At 34.5% G+C, this 18,498-nt stretch overlaps 1 protein-coding gene across 1 annotated transcript in view; it reads right to left on the bottom strand.

Annotated features, from left to right (window-relative positions):
* The window catches only part of LOC149553481 (amino-terminal region of chorein), a 111,831-nt gene that overhangs the window by 24,822 nt on the left and 68,511 nt on the right, over positions 1-18,498 (bottom strand). The window contains exon 6 of the mRNA XM_089788928.1: positions 17,092-17,180. Within this exon, the coding sequence (XP_089645054.1) occupies positions 17,092-17,180 (89 nt within the window). The remainder of the gene's footprint in view (positions 1-17,091; positions 17,181-18,498) is intronic.

Raw genomic sequence — 18,498 nt, 5'->3', positions numbered from 1 at the left:
CAATACGGAATTGGGTATGCATTTAGTTATAAAACATATGGATATGGCTATTTACATAGCTATTTGTGTGTGCAAAAAAATAAAACAAATATAGTATTGCAAATAGCAAATAAAGGCATTTGAATCTTAAATGAGATACTTCATCATTGCTCAATAATAGTGATTAAAATAACTGTCAATCGATAGTTCAAAATTTCAATATTATGTCAAAAATCATGTATGTTAAAGATGATTTAAATGAAAATAATTACAATTATAAAATTTGAAAATAAACCAATAAAAAAAGTGTATCTTGGTCTTTCAATCTTCACCAAAAGCATAATATCTTGAGGTTATCAATTGGTTTGATCTAGCACATTCCACTCCTACTCATTCTTTCAAAATGCAAAAATGGTGAAAGGAGAATGAGTTTGTAAGAGAATTTGTTTTTTTTTGTTTTTTTTCAAAAAAGAAAAATAATACACAAATTTTAAGGTTGGAGGCATTTTTTAGATTTTTCTTTTATGTCGAAATCTCTAAATATTATTTTCTTTTCGCTTACGAAACATTTATTTAAAATGTGGTTGGAGGTTGCATGAGCACCCAAGAGAAACCAAGGGGCATCCCTGTCACCCCAAATTCCTTATGTGTACATCGTGTCCCTTCTACCCCAAGTTCCTTGTCGGTGCACCTTTGGCTACCTATTAAGAATCCAAGGAAACAAAGACATGCCTTGGCCACTTCCCATCATTAGATCAATACTAGCCTAATTAAGTATGGGATTGAGACCCTTAAGAGGAGAACCTCATAACTTCCTAAATTATTTATTGTGTATTAATTAGTTTGATTAGGTTATAAATATATTTAAAATAATTTAATGTGCTTATTTATATATTATATTAAAAACAAATAGATATAAATATATATATCAAAATATAAAATAAATTAATGGCAAATAAAATTAAATAATAAATATAGATTCTATTGTTGTACTCAAACTATGCCAACCCAGTTGAAATAAAAAATAAATTGGTGAACTTGTCAACCAAGAATGGCAACATAAGCAAATACCAAGAGTTTAAAAATGAAAAGAGTGAGCACATCTGTTTTGAACATAGACAGTAGTGTTGAGGCTTCTGCCCAAAACGAGGTATGAAGGTTTTGATCATGCATCATAGCTTTAGCAACTTCTACTATGGTTTTGTTCTTCCTTTCTACTGCCCCATCTTTTTGAGTATTATACAATACATTGTACTCCCTCTTTATCCCATAAGTATTACAAAATTCTTCAAATTTTCAAAGATATATTCTCCTCCATTATCCAACCTTAGGGTTTTGATTCTTTTCCTAGTCATATTTTCAACTAAGGCTTTAAATTTTTTGAATATTGCTAATACCTCATTTGATTCTTTATGTTTTAGAAAATATATCCAAGTGTTTCTGGAGTAGTCATCAACAAAAATAACATAGCACAAAAATCCTCCTAAGGAGAGTACTATCATTGGTCCACATAAATCAATGTGAATAAGTTCAAGTGCATTTTTAGATTTATGTTCACTACAATGAAAGGTCCCTTTAGAATTCTTCCCTAAAGCACAACCCTTACATATTCCTTCATGTTCAGGTCTTTACTTTAGGTAGTCCTGTAACAAGTTTTTCTATAAAAGGTAGGGTATAGAAGTTAAGATGTCCTAGCCTTCTATGCCAAATTTCATTTGTAGTAGAAACATCAAGAGTCAAGGCTTGATTTTGAACATTGCACAACTTGTACAGACATCCATAGCAAACTCCCTATAGTATATGCATTCTTGATGTTAGAGTTCTTAGGCCAGGTAAGGACTTTCTCATCCAAGAATATGTGTTATCCTTGTCTTCCAAGGATCCCTGGTACAAATAGTACTTCAGTTAGCTATAAGGAAACTTTGGATTTTAATTGAACTGTGTAGGTCCCATTCCTTGCATAGGATGTGGGGAGTTATCTCCACTAGTAACTTCTTTATTTGAATTTTCATCGGACTATCCAATTGTTCTTTGAATCCAATTACATGATGGGATGCTCCACTATCTATGACCTGAGTATTTCTACTGGTCATTAATTCACTTGATAATGCTGAATAGAATACCATAGACGCTTGATTCTTGAGTCTTTCAAGGCAATTTATTGTTAGAGGTCCAAACTTATCACACCTATAGCAATAGAATTTAGACATATCCTTCTTTCTTTGGAATGAATGTTTATTGTTGTCTTTTCCCCTTTCTTTTGGAGTTTCCTTTTTGTGTTTGTGTTTAATACTTGAATCACTTCACAAGATTTATTTGTTTATTCATTAGGATTCCTCTAGCGATCAATCTTAACTCTTTTTGAATACAATCAATTTTTAATCGATTGAACTTTTGAAGTTTTTCTACACAAGGTAGGGCATGGAAGTTAAGATGGCTTAGCCTTCAACGCCAAATTTCATTTGTAGTAGAAACATCAAGAGTCAAGGCTTGATTGTGAACATTACACAACTTGTACAAATATCCATTGCAAACTCCCTATAGTATATGCATTCTTGATGTTAGAGTTCTTAGGCCAAGTAAGGACTTTCCCATCCAAGAATGTGCGGTACCCTTTGTCTTCCAAGGTTGAGATGGATACTAGATTCCTTTTGATCCCTAGTACAAATAGTACTTCAGTTAGTTGTAAGGAAACTTTGGATTTTAATTGAATTGTGCAAGTCCCAATTCCTTGCATAGGATGTGGGGAGTTATCTCTAATAGTAACTTCTTCATTTGAATTTTCATCGAGACCATCCAATTGTTCATTGAATTGACATGTGCTTATTTAATCACTTAAAGTCATCAAAGGTGGACATTATATATGTCATTACATGTAAAATCCATCAAAAGTGGACTTTTTACATGTCATTGCATATAACTTTCAACTTAGAAGTATTAATCCATCAAAAGTGGACCTTTTTCATGTCTGCATATTTAAGTCATCAAAAGTGGACATTTTACATGTCACAGCATATAAAGTTCAACTTGAAAATTATAAGTGGACCAGTTTGATGTCATTACATCAAAAGGCTATCAAAAGTGGACCTTTTTGATGTCACTGCATCAAAAGTTAAGTTTTTATGTCTTTGCATCCAAAATGTGAGATGTAACTTAAAATGTGAAATTGCATCTAAAAGGTCCGATTTTGATTGCTTACACATTTTAAAATATGTTATTGCCCCAAAAAGGTTCGATTTGCCTTGTCTGGACATTTTAAAATATGCTATTGACTCTAAAAGGTCTGATTTTAAACTAAAGCATGTTTTAATATGTGTATTGGCCTCCAAAAGGTCTGATTTTGGAAGAACACATGCATTTGCTCTCCAAGAACCCGATTTTGCTCATTGTGAGAGATTTACTTGATGGTTTTCATGAAATTTTCTCCAATAGGGTTGTTTTTGCTTGGCAATAGATTTTCTAACATCAAAAATGGATTCATCTTGCTAAAAGATGTTTTCCTAAGCTCTATCCAAGGGCACGTTTTTGGAAAAAAAAATCAAAACACATCATTTTGGCTCAAGTTTTGGCCCAAAGAGGAATCGATTTCGCTTTTCAAGTGTTTTACATTACGTTGTGACTCATGTTTTGGTGTTTAAAAGCCAAAACGTTTTTGTTTCATGCCTTTTATGAATCACATTTTTGCTTAAAATGCCCAGAAATTTGGGGTTTTAATCCACTTTTATGCGTTTTGAAGCCACTTTTTTGCATTTTGATCCATGTATATGCATTTAGGAAAATTTTTTTGCATTCACAAGTCAAAAATGACTCAAAAACATGCATTTTTTAGCCACGTTTTTGCAAAAACGGCCCCAATTTTTGCATTAAAAACTCTTTTTTTTTTTCAAAAAACTCAAAAAATGCATTTCCAGCCCATACCTTTGATCAAGAGGGATTGTTTTTGAGTTTTAAATGCATGATATTGTCTTTGGAGGCCATGTATTTGGCACTTTCATGTCAAATTCGACCCTTCATTGCTCATTAATTTTTAACAAATGCAAGTACGGAAAAAGTCAAAAAGTTGTTTGAAAATCCGGATTTGAGGGAGAAAGAACTTGTTGTTGCTTCACTTCATGCAAAAGCATCATCACGTTCCACATTCCATTTCCATGTCCAAACACCTCACCTCTCATTTGACAAATGTGATTACATGTTTTCCATCTCATTCACCATCTGCACATGCATGTAATCGCATTTTTCGCTTCCATTTTCACTCATCTCACTTTTCGCATCCATTCGCACAACACGATTATATGAAATGTCTTACATGTAACTGCATCTCAAAGGTCCGATATTGATTAAAAGCCACATTCTAAAAAGTCAAGATGTCATTTTCAACTTTCATGTACTTCGACTTCATCTTTTCACCAAAAGTGACTATAAAGTTCCACTTTTTTGCATTTTGATCCACGTATATACATTTGGGGAAGTAGTTTTTGCATTTACAAGTCAAAAATGACTCAAAAACATGCATTTTTTTGCCACGTTTTTGCAAAAACGACCCCGATTGTTGCATAAAAAAGTCATGTTTTTGTTCAAAAAATGCATTTCTAGCCCAATACCTTTGATCAAGAGGGATTGTTTTTGAGTTTTAAATGCATGATATTGTCTTTGGAGACCATGTATTTGGCACTTTCATGTCAAATTTAACCTTTCATTGCTCATTAATTTTTGATAAATGCAAGCATGGAAAAAGTCAAAAAGTTGTTTGAAAATCCAGATTTGAGGAAGAATTGGTCTTCAAGTCTATAAAACTTGCTATTTTGACTCTTTAACCTCCAACTAAGTGGACATTTTCAAACTTGCTCATCAATTCATGCTTATCTTGCTATTTCCATTCATATTATGGCTTGTTATTGCACACTTGTCCATATATATGCCATGAAAAGTGCATTTTGTCTTTAAAAATGATGAAAGCTCTCATTTTCACACTTTTGGAATTTTCCCAAATTCCAAATTCGAATTTGCATATTGAAGTGCCTTGCTTGTTGACATGTTTGAGTCTTTTGCCAAAGGCATGTGTTTGTTTTGTGCTTGTTTTTGTGTTTTGTGCTTGCTTATCGGCTTTCTCCACTTTGGAGAAGTCACAAGTTCTTTCCAACAAGTTATTGGAAAGAACCTGTTGTTGCTTCACTTCATGCGAACACATCATCAGGTTCCACATTCTGTTTTCGTGTCACAACACCTCACCTCTCATCCGACAAATACGATTACATGTTTTCCATCTCATTCACCAATCGCACATGCATGTAATCCCATTTTTCGCTTCCATTTTCACTCATCTCACTTTTCGCATCCATTCGCATGACACGATTACATGAAATGCCTTACATGTAATTGCATGTCAAAGGTCTGATATTGATTAAAAGTCACTTTCTGAAAAGTCAAAAAATGTCATTTTCATCTTTCATGTACTTAAGACTTCATCTTTTCACCAAAAGTAACTATAAAGTCCTGTTGATGTTTAGTAGCTTCAATCGGATAAGCCTATGACTATATTTAATTATATATGAAATATAATTTATATATTTCTTATATTTGAGACATGAGTTCATGTGATATATATATATATATATATAATGTGAGAAATTATATATTGTTATTATATTAGAGAATTTAATACAATGATAATTATCATTATGTTAGTGAATAAACATGACTCTTGACCCTTTATCTATTATAAATATAAGATCGTTGTCTTTGGAAAGTATATACCAATATGACAATACAACTACATTTGCAGCGATCCTCAAAAAATCAACATGGTATCAGAGCAGGTTCCTTACTAGTCTGTGAGATTCAATAACGAGAAAAATAAGATATTTTCTTTACTGGAGAACTCATGTTAAATAGAGTGCTCATGTTCATTTGAGTAACATGCGATGGATTTGTATGAGGAGTTGGAGAATATTTTCAAAGAATAAGTCCTTGATTCCATGTTTGAAATTTTGACAACATTTATCGTCATAAACGAGTGCCAAAGATGGTAGATGGATTTTGAGTTGCAAGAACATAGACTCCTTTAGATTTTTTGGAATCAATTTCAGTCATGATAGTTGGCAGCTATTGTTTGAAGAGTAGTAAATAGTTTTTGGTAGCCATTCACTCTAACTTGGAAACATATTTTATTCCACATAATAGTTCTTTTGAAGAATATTTTTTCTATTCCTTCTTATCCGTGTATTTGGAGCTCATAGACTCTGTAATCATTTTTTATCCAATGATAGAAGAATAGTAGTGAATAGAGTCAATGAAGGACCATAAGATTTCACAAGAAGTTATTTCAAAATGGTTCTTCCTTTCATTGGGATGGTGTCTAGGCATTGTAATTGATAGCAGTCCCATGGTAATTGATAGCAGTTCCATTACAATATGAACATATGTGCATTCAAATATTTAAGGTAGTCACTGGTTATAAGTGTGGACTTGGCATATGATATTGTGGACTCCTAAAACTGTTGTCTTGAAATTGCCATTTGAAAAGTTGAGCATCAAAAGGAAAAACCATTAGAACCATACGTCATTTGCAGGAAAAGAAATGAATGCCCGCGTCACATCAGATTTGGAAATGCGGTTCATTTAAAGACAAATTTTATTTCCTTCAGGGCATAAATTACAAAGGGTTATGCTCTTTGAAATGTTGGAGATTGTAAACACCATCGAATGTGGAAACCAAGTATGATAAATACACGAATTAATTAGATTACAATAGAAAAATATTTATTGACACAACATTTGGATAATAGAGGCTTCCAATGTCGATAACTTACATCAACATATTGCGACTAATTTTAGACGTTTTGAGGAAAGTGAATATACAGTCTCACGGGTATTAGGACATACCTACGATAGAAATGCAGTTATACCTACATTTATATTGTGAAAACCTCACTCATAAACATAAACATCCTTCTAAAAGGGGTACCTACGTGGACACCATCAAAGTTGGTGGTGGGGACAACCACAACTATATTCCTAGATCAAATTGTGTTATCAGGGATGAAGATGAATTGAAACATATATTTATAAGATACCAAACAGAGATCAGACATTCGCAAATCCTATAAGCAAAAAGAGGGAGACTGACATTTTAGGCAATCTTGAAAGAGAGGGAGCAAATCGAGGATACGATTCGGTCAACCTTTAGTGATCTCGATCATATTGATTCAAAGGGAGTAAGCCATGTTGTGATGGAGTATCTGTGACCAATAAGTTGTAGCAATCAAGAGGACTATGATTCATGAATATACCTTGTATCTGTGATTTTAATGGGCCTACCCCTTGTGTGCATCATGAGGAAGTGACGACTTCAAAATAATCATCACTGGTATCTGGAGAAGTTGTTGTAAGGTGACGATCTTACAATAACTTGTATCATGAGATCTAAATTTGAGTAAATGGTGAATGTCTTGCATCTCAACATTCTCAGAGGCCATTACTCAAAGAGTAATTGGTGAATATCTTTGATATTTTGGGAGGCCAATACTCTTGATATCAAATGTGATATCAAATCTTATTTGAGTACTTGGTGAATATCCTTGATATTCTGAGAGGCCAATACTCTTGATATCAAATGCGATATCAAACCTTATTTGAGTACTTGGTGAATATCGGATGTCAATATTCTGGGAGGCCAATACTCTTGATATCAGATGTGATATCAAACCTTTTGAGTACTTGGTGAATATCGTTGATATTCTGGAAGGCCAATACTCGTTATATCAAATGTGATGTCAAAATAATTAATAACTTATGATCAAAGATATCATTCAATTTGCCATATCTAATATTACCAATGGTGTAATATATGTCTTGTGTTTATCCTCCCTAGCTAAGAGGGAGTGTTGATGTTTGGTAGCTTCAATCGGATAAGCCTATGACTATATTTAATTATATATGAAATATAATTTATATATTTCTTATATTTGAGACATGAGTTCATGTGATATATATATATATATATATATATATATATAATGTGAGAAATTATATATTGTTATTATATTAGAGAATTTAATACAATGATAATTATCATTATGTTAATGAATAGACATGACTCTTGACCCTTTATCTATTATAAATATAAGATCGTTGTCTTTGGAAAGTATATACCAATATGACAATACAACTATATTTGCAGCAATCCTTAGAAAATCAACAAGTTCATTATCCCTTCATTTTCCATTTCCATCCCTCCATATGTGTTTACACCTCCATGAGCAAATACATGTTTCCGCAGCTTTCCATGCTTTCCATCTCATCCTCTATTCGCATTTTCATGTAAAGTGCATTCACCATCTACATTCACATCTCATCTCACCTTTCATCTCCCCTTGCATGTTGCATTTACATGTAATCCATTTTCCGTGTAATGACATCTTGAAAACCCAAGTCACTTTTTAAAAATAAGCAATCCATTTGCACACATTCCCTTGCGCCAAGCACTTTACTTCCAAAAAAAAGGAGTTGATGGAAAGTTATTCCAAGTTTACATCTGGACATCGTCAAAAAGGTTTTCAAGTGTTAAAGAATCCAGAATGTGCCAATCTACAAAGGAGAATTCACGACAACTTGAGTGAGAAAAGTTGCATTACATCAAGTTTTCAAATGACAACGAACAATTCAGCAAAGAGAGTCAAGCTATCAAATGACGCAACACCATGGTTATCAAGGTGAATGTAGTACAAAGTACAGGAACTCCCAATCCTGTAATCATTCAAGATTGCATCATCAAGTACAAGGCCCTTCAAAACAAATCCCTAGGATTGTTTCCTTCTTTCTTCTTCTTTCATGTTTGTAATTGAAGAGGACGTATCACATGAAGATGTGTAATTACATGTAATGCGAGTTGCGTGTACATAGAAAGATGTAATGCGAGCAGCACATGCAGTTGCATGTAACCCTATATTTTCTCCTGTAGTTAGACTAGGTCAAAGTTGGTTGAGTTTCTCCCACTTTTTCCTCCACCTTTTTCTCAACTCTTGTGCCTATATAAAGGAGTGCCCCCTCATTGTAAAAATCATCTTTTGTTGATGCGAGAAAGCTCTACCACATTTGTGCAAGCATAACTTTGATTGTGTAGTATGAATTTGGGAGAAAAGTGAATAAAAGAAGCAATGAATTCAAAGCTTTGTCTGGAAGCAATTGTGATAGAGCAAATTAGAAGCTTTGAGTGTAATTTGTGACTATTGTCTTTCATTCATGTTATTATTGTGTGTTCAATAAAAGAGCATAGTTATTTAAGAAGCAATCGGAGCCGAAGCTTTGACTGGGAGCGGTTGTGGAAATATATAGCTAGAAGCTTAGTCTGTAGCTTATACTTCTTTCTTAATTCGCAAAATTGTTAAGTTATTCTTACTTTTAGGAGTCTTTGTACCCTAATTGTAAAACTTTTCCACATGGAAGTACGACCGGACTTAGAGCCAAACCGGTATATTTTCAGCTAGCCTTCGAGTTAGTGAAGGTTTATCAGTATCACTATTTCTAGCTCTTGATAGAAGTGTAGTTAAAGATTCACCCTGCCCATTACTCGCTCCACGAGTAAGTGGATTCTTTCTTGAAAGATAAGAAGAAAGGATATTGGTAACACCCATTTTATAAAATCTCTCGACTTCTTACTTACCTTGAGTTGATCCAAGGAACGGTGAGAAGGGGGAGCATTCCTTTTAAGGTAAGAGAGACTATGTCTCACACGCTATGGCTGGTCATCCTATTTTGCGACTGAATTTTTACTCAGAAGTGTTGGTTGCAAAATATCCACCCAATAGTGATCAATCTTAAGTCTTATTAAGTCCAATCAGTTTTTAATCAATTGAACTTTTGAAGTTTAAATCGGGCACTTATCACTTGTATGAATGATTCCCAAGATGTGGGAAGTCCATTTAGAGCCAACATTGTTAGTTTTATATTATCAATTATGTAGTGCCTCTCCCATTTGACTTTTGTTAGTCGTCCTGATGGATGCAACCTTGTTGATCTTTTGTTGTGATGGATCATGATTGTGACCATGAGTGGTCTACACCGTTTAGGCGTTTGGATTTATGTTTCTGTATCGGTTGCTTTGATTATGCTTTGACTGATTTAGGAGATTATGATATGATTTATGGTTCACTAAGGTTTGTGCCAGTGCTTACCAAGATAGATGTGGTATCATGAAGTTGTTCTATGATTACCTTGAGATGTGTGCAGAGATTGCACTATGTACTATTACCATGCTACACTGGACTAGGTTCCTGTAGCAGTGGATAGTCATGTTTGTCTGTGTTCGCTTATGTGTTTTAAGTGTCTTTTTGTTGTTCTTTAATCAATCATTATTAAATGCTTAAGTAATTAGAAATGGATTGTTCATGTTGGATTATTCGGTTGTGTTGCGGACATTTACTTGTTATATTTTGATCTGAGAGATATCTGTTACTTATGTGATGTTTTTTATTTGAGAGGACCTAAGGGTCAGATGTTATACCTTGATTTCAGTATCATAGATTTTAGACTACTATGTTGTTCAGTTGATCATATTGCATGACGATGCCATTTTGAGATGACAGTGTGTTTTATGATGATATCTGGTTATCTGGTATTTGGACATACCTCTGATTATGTTAGGTGATGGATTTAATGCTATGGTTATTTACTTCATTCCTACGTTGTTATGCTTTATGCGAACGTGAGTGATGTAAATAGATTATTTTAATATAATTAAATAAATGGTTAAATTAGGTGATTTAATGCATTTATTGTTTCGGCTATGTTATTATATGCAATTGCACTTGATCATATTGTTTAGTGTGCAGGATTTATATCCCTAGCAATGGCACATGGAATTAGTGATTCAGCCATTCATATTTTACCAATGCCGTCCTTGTATGGTCGACGTATCCTTATTTTAATTATTTTATTAAACCTTTCGATGATTATTAAATCCGAACTCATTTGCATTATTTGATTAGACCAGTAAGTATGTCTGTGCATTTAGATGTTCGCATTGTCACGAAAGTTATTAAGGAAATTTATGTGTTTTTGGGTCTTCGAGCTTTTAATTGTTTTATTTTAATTTCTGGCAGCTTTGCCATAGATGAATTCCTATTTATAGGAATACCCTATTTTTGTTTGGGTCGATTTGGGTTTTAACTAGGTTGGCTAGTTATTTGCCCTAATTGATTATTCACTCAAAAAATGAATAAATATCCAAAAAGGAATTTAATTCCTCACTTCTCACTTTTGAATTAGAAAGTTTGAGAGTAAAACCCAAAATCCTCTTCATGAGGATTTATTGTTTTGTTCATTATGGGAGCTACGGGCGTGGGATCCTCACGAGGTTGGGCTCGTTGGATCCAACTCGAAGAAACCTTGGATTGCCGCAATTTTCAGCTACTTCTGTGGGCTATTTATTTTATGGTTCAGATTCTCGTTTTGCCCTTTTGGCTGTGAGGTAGGGCTTTCCTGTTTTATTGTTTCTACTTCTGTTTTTGGTAGCCGTTTGTTTGGAGGCTAAGAACTAGTGTTCCCCTCCATTTCTGTATGCTAGTTCTACCCGGTTGGGCGGGTATGAACATTTCCCTATTTTTCGAGATGAGGGTTTGGAGTTTTACGCCATTATGCTAGCCGTTTTTGCATACGGTGTCCGAACTTGATTATTTTTGGATTTTTGGAATTTTTGTGCCCAAAGGCCAAATGGATTTTAATTTTGAAGTTTTCCAAAATTTTGAAATTTTTACCTCGTTTTGCGTGTCGCCCTGTTTTCTCGAATTTTCTTGGCACAATGTGGGTCGTGGACCTTGATGATCCGTTTGGATATCAGTCAGACCACTATTGCATTTTTATGTTGCATTGGGGTGCATGTTGCATCCGTACTTATGACATTGTGGTTGGTTGAGTGATTTTATACCTGGTGTTATGGTTTCTTTTGGACCTTTGCTTTTGTTTTGTAGACACTAAGATTCGTGTAGAATCTATACTCTCGGATTGAGGCAGGTTGAGTGAGTTCATGATGTTTGGTCTTGCTGCATCATTGGGATTCGTGTAGAATCCGTACTCCTGGATTGAGGCCAATTGAGTGATTTCATGATGTATGGTTTTATTGGCTTTAGGATTCGTGTAGAATCCGTCCTTCCCGTGTTGCTTTTAGTTGGGTGTTATCTTTTGCATTGTGTTTTCATCCTGTCCTTGTGTTTTGATCTTCGTGATGGTACGTGTGTGTACATTTGTCGGGTGACTTGCGAGACCCAATCTTTCGTGGTACTTCCGAAAGTTATGATCATTGGGGTTGGGATGGGAGTATGCATGCTTGTCGTAGGATGAGCATGGGTAGGGTAGGGTAGCATATGGAGGGGGCTTCTATCTCGCAGCCCGGCGATCATGGCGCCATGGGTTGGCAAAGGAAGCTTTATATAAGTGATCACTAAATAAAATGTGTGAATGGTAATAAAATTTAAGATAAAAAATGTGTGAGCACCCGATTAAGTTCGAGGACACAATGTGTGAGCATCTGTTTAAGTTTGAGGACACACGATCTAACCTTGGGCTTTTCGATGCCAAGCGACTCTCCATGATGTCAGCCCCTACTTAGTAGCCTATTGAGTGTCTGACCAGGACCTGTACTCCTTACATTGTCTTAGATTCTTGGTTATAGCCATCATACTGTCTGGCCTGAGTGTTAGCCATGGATGTTGTTTTGTGTGTTTGTGGTTGGATATTTATCTCCATCAGCATGGCGAGTGTGGACCTACGGGTTCCACGTGGTTGGGAGCCATAGCTACCTTCACCACTGCTAAGGACCGGTGTACAAAGACGGTTTCTTATCCTAGTGCGACCGTTGTTGAATGTTTTCACTTGATGCTTCGAGCTCCGGAGTATGCTTTCTTGTGATTTATGCTTTCATTAGAATGCTTGGATATCATGTTTAGCTGATGTTAGTTTATTTGATGCATTCCCATATTATGATATTTAGCATATGATTAGATGATGTGAATTGATGTATTGGATTATCTTTTGCTTATTGGTTAGCATGTTAGATTTTCTTATTATGCTGATTAGCCTGTGATAGGTGATTTTATCTACTTGCAGGTTTATCTTTTGTTGTACTACTAGCATGTTAGATTTCTTTATGCTTTTGGTTTTTAGCATGTTTAGTAGTGACGTCCCTATTACGACAGTACCGACGATTTGATCGATGGCTTGGGATGTTACGCGCAGGGGATGGCTAGGGCCCATGATGACCTTATGATGCCATTGACGGTTGGGAGGAACTGCGTACTTAGTTTGGTTGTTCAATTATTGTGATGTTATTTCTGTACATTGTGATGTTGCTTATGTTCACTGCGATGTTGCTTTCGATACGTTTTGTTATTTTTATGATTTAGATGGATAGATGTTCCTCCTCCCTGATTCCTTGGCATATTGTTGATTAAGCTCTCGAGTGTTCGCTCCTCAATCTATGTGGATCCGATACTCGTTGGTGTGGAGGTTCTGAACTCTGTTTTTGCCTGTTTTTACCCTTTTGTGTTTTCCTTAAGTGTTTTTTTGTTTCTATGGGTGACATTTTATCAGCATGGTGCTACACAAAAATGTATCGCACGCCCATTGAAACTCTATCGTGCGTCCCCTAATTCTATCGCACACCTTTTGGAGAAATATCGCGCAATACTGGAAAGTATCGCACCTCCTTGTGAGAAATGTCGTACGACACCCTGAAAGTGTCGCACGCCTTTGGGAGAAGTATCACTCAATCCCTGAAAGTGTCGAAATGTCGCGCGATACTTTTCTATGCTGTATTAAAGTATCACCTGATTTTTGTAAAAACATATTCAAACTTTTTGAGAGTTGATTTGGATACCCTCTTCGGTGTTCTTCAACCCCTTGGTGTTGCTTTTTGATTTCTGTTGTGTGTGTTTCTGTGGTCTATCTCTTGGGGTTTAAAATATATCGTTTAAGTATAAGTTGATGTATATTTTAATATATGCGACGAATCTTTTGAGATAGGTTTCAAACCTCTCGGAGATAAGATGAAGATTCTAGGAAATTTCAGGGCTTCAAAAATCCAGACTTAACTAATTTTCAAGCTTCAAGATTTCAAACTTAGCCAAATTTCAAGATTTTGCATTCTACCCCAGCTTGGTGTTTTGTTGATGTGTGGTTGTTTCTTCGAGCCCTCATCTTGTGCGTGGTTGTTGTTGGCTTTTGTTTGCGTGTGTCAGTTTGGTAGTGGCATTTGGAGATTTGTCGGTTGCCGGGATTGTGGTGAGGTCTTCCGTTGCGATCTTTGTGATCTCTATATGATGTTGTCATGTGCATTCATACTTGTAAAAAAAAAAATCTTGGCTTATATTTCATCCTTGTTTCCAAGGATCTCCGGGCGGGGTATTACAAATTATTTATCGAATTGTAGATAATCGGTCCCTCAATTCAGTTATTCTTATAAAGTAAGAAGTAATAGTTTCACCCTTATTCATTTTTATATGATGCAATTATTGCTTCAGTGCAAGGGCTCGACTAGTATTGTTTATCTCATTAATGTTGTATCAATGCCTAATACAACCAATAGTTTTATCACCATCTCTACCTCCCACTCAAGTCTACACAAGAAGGCACCTTGTAGCCTTTTTCTGCCACACTCATTGGAGTAACAAAATTCAACCAACATGAATTTTTTGCAACATTGAAGGGGATGTTGAAGAACCAGATATTGGCTCAAGCAATGTCTACTAGCCAATGAATATCCTTATTCCAACCAATATCCTCCAATGATGGTTGTGCTCCAAGTGTGTTTTTGTGCACAAAAAATCTATAGAAGATGATTGTGGCACCAATGGTGGTGAGCTACTAGAAGTAGTCAAAGTGGTGGTCGAGGGAATGTTGAATTTGCAAATTCATGGGCCACGAATAGAGCTCACTATGCCCTCAAGTGTTGATTTTTTCTTCTTCAATATCAAGTGAAACACCTCACAATTCAATAATGGCTACTCACATATAGCTAGTTTTGCCCTTCCCTTTGCAATTATGTCTCTTTTTGGAAAGCAAGCAAGGCATTAATTTCTCTTTTAATTTCTTCTGTGGTTTTCTCACAAACCCTCATATCACGCTTTGTGATGCCTAAAAGGTGGTATTTCTAGCGGGATATTCCTTTACCATTTATGCAAATTATAGAATTAATTGCAGCTCCTTCAAAGGCATACTTTCAAGTTGTATCTCTAGAACCTTCTGGGTGTGTGCCTATATATTCAAATGGGCAAGCATCTACTGAGGCACTCACAGTTCCTAAAACTAACCCAATTGTGGACAAATCTCTATTTGGAAGAATCTCTATTTGTCATTTCAATCAAATTTCAACCTACACATACAAAGTGAAATCACAATTAATAAATTATATATTGATAAAAAATTAGCAAACAAACTAAATTAGTTTAAATAATTTTACATAGTTGAAGAAAAGACAAGAAAAAAGTGTTCAGGTTTGAAATTTTTAGGAAAAAATGAGAATCTTGAGAAAACAATAAGAGCTCTGAAAATTTGTTAATAATTAGTGTCAAATCTTTTTTTTGATAGGTAATGGACCGAAGCCTAGAGTATTTATTATTTAACTATTATTTGTTGAGATTATTTATTATTATGTATTAAGCTCGAGTAGACTCGAACCCAAGACCTCCCAGATTAGAGGCTCACAATTTACCGCCGTGTTGTAGGCTCTTGTCCTAAAAATTAGTGTTAAACCTTAATCATTATACTTTAAAATAATTTAGAGAAATAAAGAAATGCTATTATACAATTTCTATCAACCTATATGCAACAATGAGAAGATAGAATGATTTTTTTTTTAAATAGAAAAAGAAATTCGAAAACTTACATTTGAATCTGATTTTGCTTCAAAAAGCTCTTCAAATCTACCAATATTCAATGTAAATCCTTACAAATCACCTATCGAAACCTTGGACGGTAGCTTTTTGGCCCAAACATCAAAATATAAGTCACAAAATGCAAATGTTCTTTGTTTTGACATCAAAACTAAATATGCAATTGTGGTCGATATTAAAGCACTCGACGATAAGTTGCGAAAAATTGCCAACTTATCAGCTGTAAGTTTTGGCAAAGTATAGCACTTTATCGCCACCCAGAACTTATCACAATTAGTTGTTGTATCATAGATAGGTCGGCGCTAAGTGCATCTATAGTTGACAACTCCTAAAGATAAAGGCTGGGTATATTTCAGGAAGACATGAAATTATTAGCAATTTGAGACCAATTATAAAATCGTCGGCATTTGTCTGATCATTCCCTTCTCTTCTAAGTCGCGAGCCATCAGTCTTCTTCCTCCTCCTGACAAAATCAATTCTTGACATATTAATCTAGATTCTAATAAAATACATTCATAAAGGGGGTTGTGATCTGCTGCCACGCTACAGATCAAGCAATTGCCATCAAAGCAACATCAACCATTTTCATTCAAATGATATAGCTACGTAAAGAAATATTTATGAGGCTCACAACAATGTCAAAAGAAACGAGTGCCTTTTTATCATCTATTAATAATTAATATTCACAACAAAGAAAGTAATTTCTAATTCCATCAGCATGAAACAATTCTATTTATATATAAGCCATGAACAAGTTTTCTCCTAACTCATATTTATCAGCCATTAACATAACATACCACAGTAATAAACATCTAGATCAACATTTTGTATCTGGGAAAGTTAGCAAAATAGTTTCTGACTTGTATATTAAGTTTCTTTAGTCCATCTTAATGTATTGTTTTGAGTGGGGCTCTCAGAAATTACATGTGTGATTTTCCACAAGCATTATGTTGAACAAAACTTGTCTCCTGGATTTTGTCAAAATATAATGAAAACTACTATGATTTCTAATAAGATCCCTTGAATTGAATCTTGGAGATTTAATTCTGTATCATCAACTACTATCAATTGAATTAGTGTACCAAACACACATAGTTCTTCCCATATTACACATCTTTCTCAATTACGCCATAAAAAAAAATATGACTTCTCAGTGATGAACTAAATAGTGGAAGGTTAAAAATCCAAAACGTCATTCTCAAAACAATGCTTTTTCATATATAATTACCAAGTTGCTCGTTCATGGTGTCCTGCACCTCCACATGTTTCCAGCATAACATTAACCGTCTGAATTTGCACTGTCATACCATCTGCAATCTGGTAGAAAAACCCAAAATTTTAACCCTATACAAACAAATTACTGATTCAAAATACAATGCATGGACCTTCAAAAGTGCATAAAGGATAAATCAGGCTTCCTAATATTCCATGAAGAACATCCACTCTAAATTTAGAATTAGGTATAAAATATTACTTAAATAGTAAAACCAGGTAAAAAGATTGTTTATTAGTTGAAGAAATAAAAAGACCACCTAACTACTAACTAGAAAAGGACCACTGTTATGCATAATTAACACCCAATTACACTTACATTCCTTTTGTCCATTCAAACTGGAATATTACCCATTTAAAATCAGATCTCATAGTTGAAATTGGGACTGATTAAGAATATATGCATTATTCATTCAAGAATCTATTTTTATTATGATTCCCTTATGCCAATGAGAAAATGTATTAAAAGCATTTAGCCCCATCCCTCCTCTACATTAAACAACCACCTCACGTTTTAGCTTAATACAGTATTTAATTATAGCCTTATCTTCAACTATAATAGCTACAAATCCATCAAGAATAAACTTACTTTAAAGCCATTTCCTAGTAGGAATGAGATGAACTTTATTTGAGAAATTTAAAAGTTATTTCTTTGATCCGCCTTTTAGTTAACAGGTTTCTTTGGTAAAGCAATGGCTTTAAGTGAAGATGGCCCGATAGAGTAAAAGAAAACATGTTTGTGTTCTAGATGTTGATGCTTGCAATCAGGCTCATTCCTCATAAATTATGTCTATTAATCATGAAACAAAAGATGTTTGTGCTCTAGATAGCAATGCATGATCCCAGCCTTTATGTTTATCAATCAAACTGTTTGTAGTACTGCTCATCCAAAACGTACATGAAATTTTATATGGTAACAAAAAAATCAAAGATATTTTAGATTATCTACACAGAAAATTATAATCATTGGTCTGCATTCCTTGTAAAATGATTATCAGCAAAGGTTCTGTCCATCAGCTCATGCTCCAAGGGTTAGTTGAGTTGCTTATTACAGTAACAACACAAGTTAAATAAAATGTTTACATGGCCCATGTCATTATGACAGTCGAAGCTCAACTGCAACCAAGATAGAGAAGATGCTATATAAATTGACTAAAAGTTGAGCATGCCCCTAAACAAAATAAAACTATCTTGGCCAAGAGAGGACTGGTGCTTTACAAACAACCAATTAAACATATCTGTATGACCACTGAACAAAGCATCTATAATATCCCCAACCGTATGTTTTTCCCATTTTTTCTCAGAACACACAATACATAAATTTAACAACAGATTTACATGCAAATATTTCCCAATTCATTCA

The sequence above is a fragment of the Cupressus sempervirens genome, chromosome 6, assembly GCF_028749045.1.
Source record: "Cupressus sempervirens isolate cs-2001-9-10 chromosome 6, ASM2874904v1, whole genome shotgun sequence".
NCBI lineage: Eukaryota > Viridiplantae > Streptophyta > Pinopsida > Cupressales > Cupressaceae > Cupressus > Cupressus sempervirens.
The sequence above is the reverse complement of the archived record's forward strand: the minus strand, read 5'-3'. Positions and strand labels throughout refer to the sequence as shown.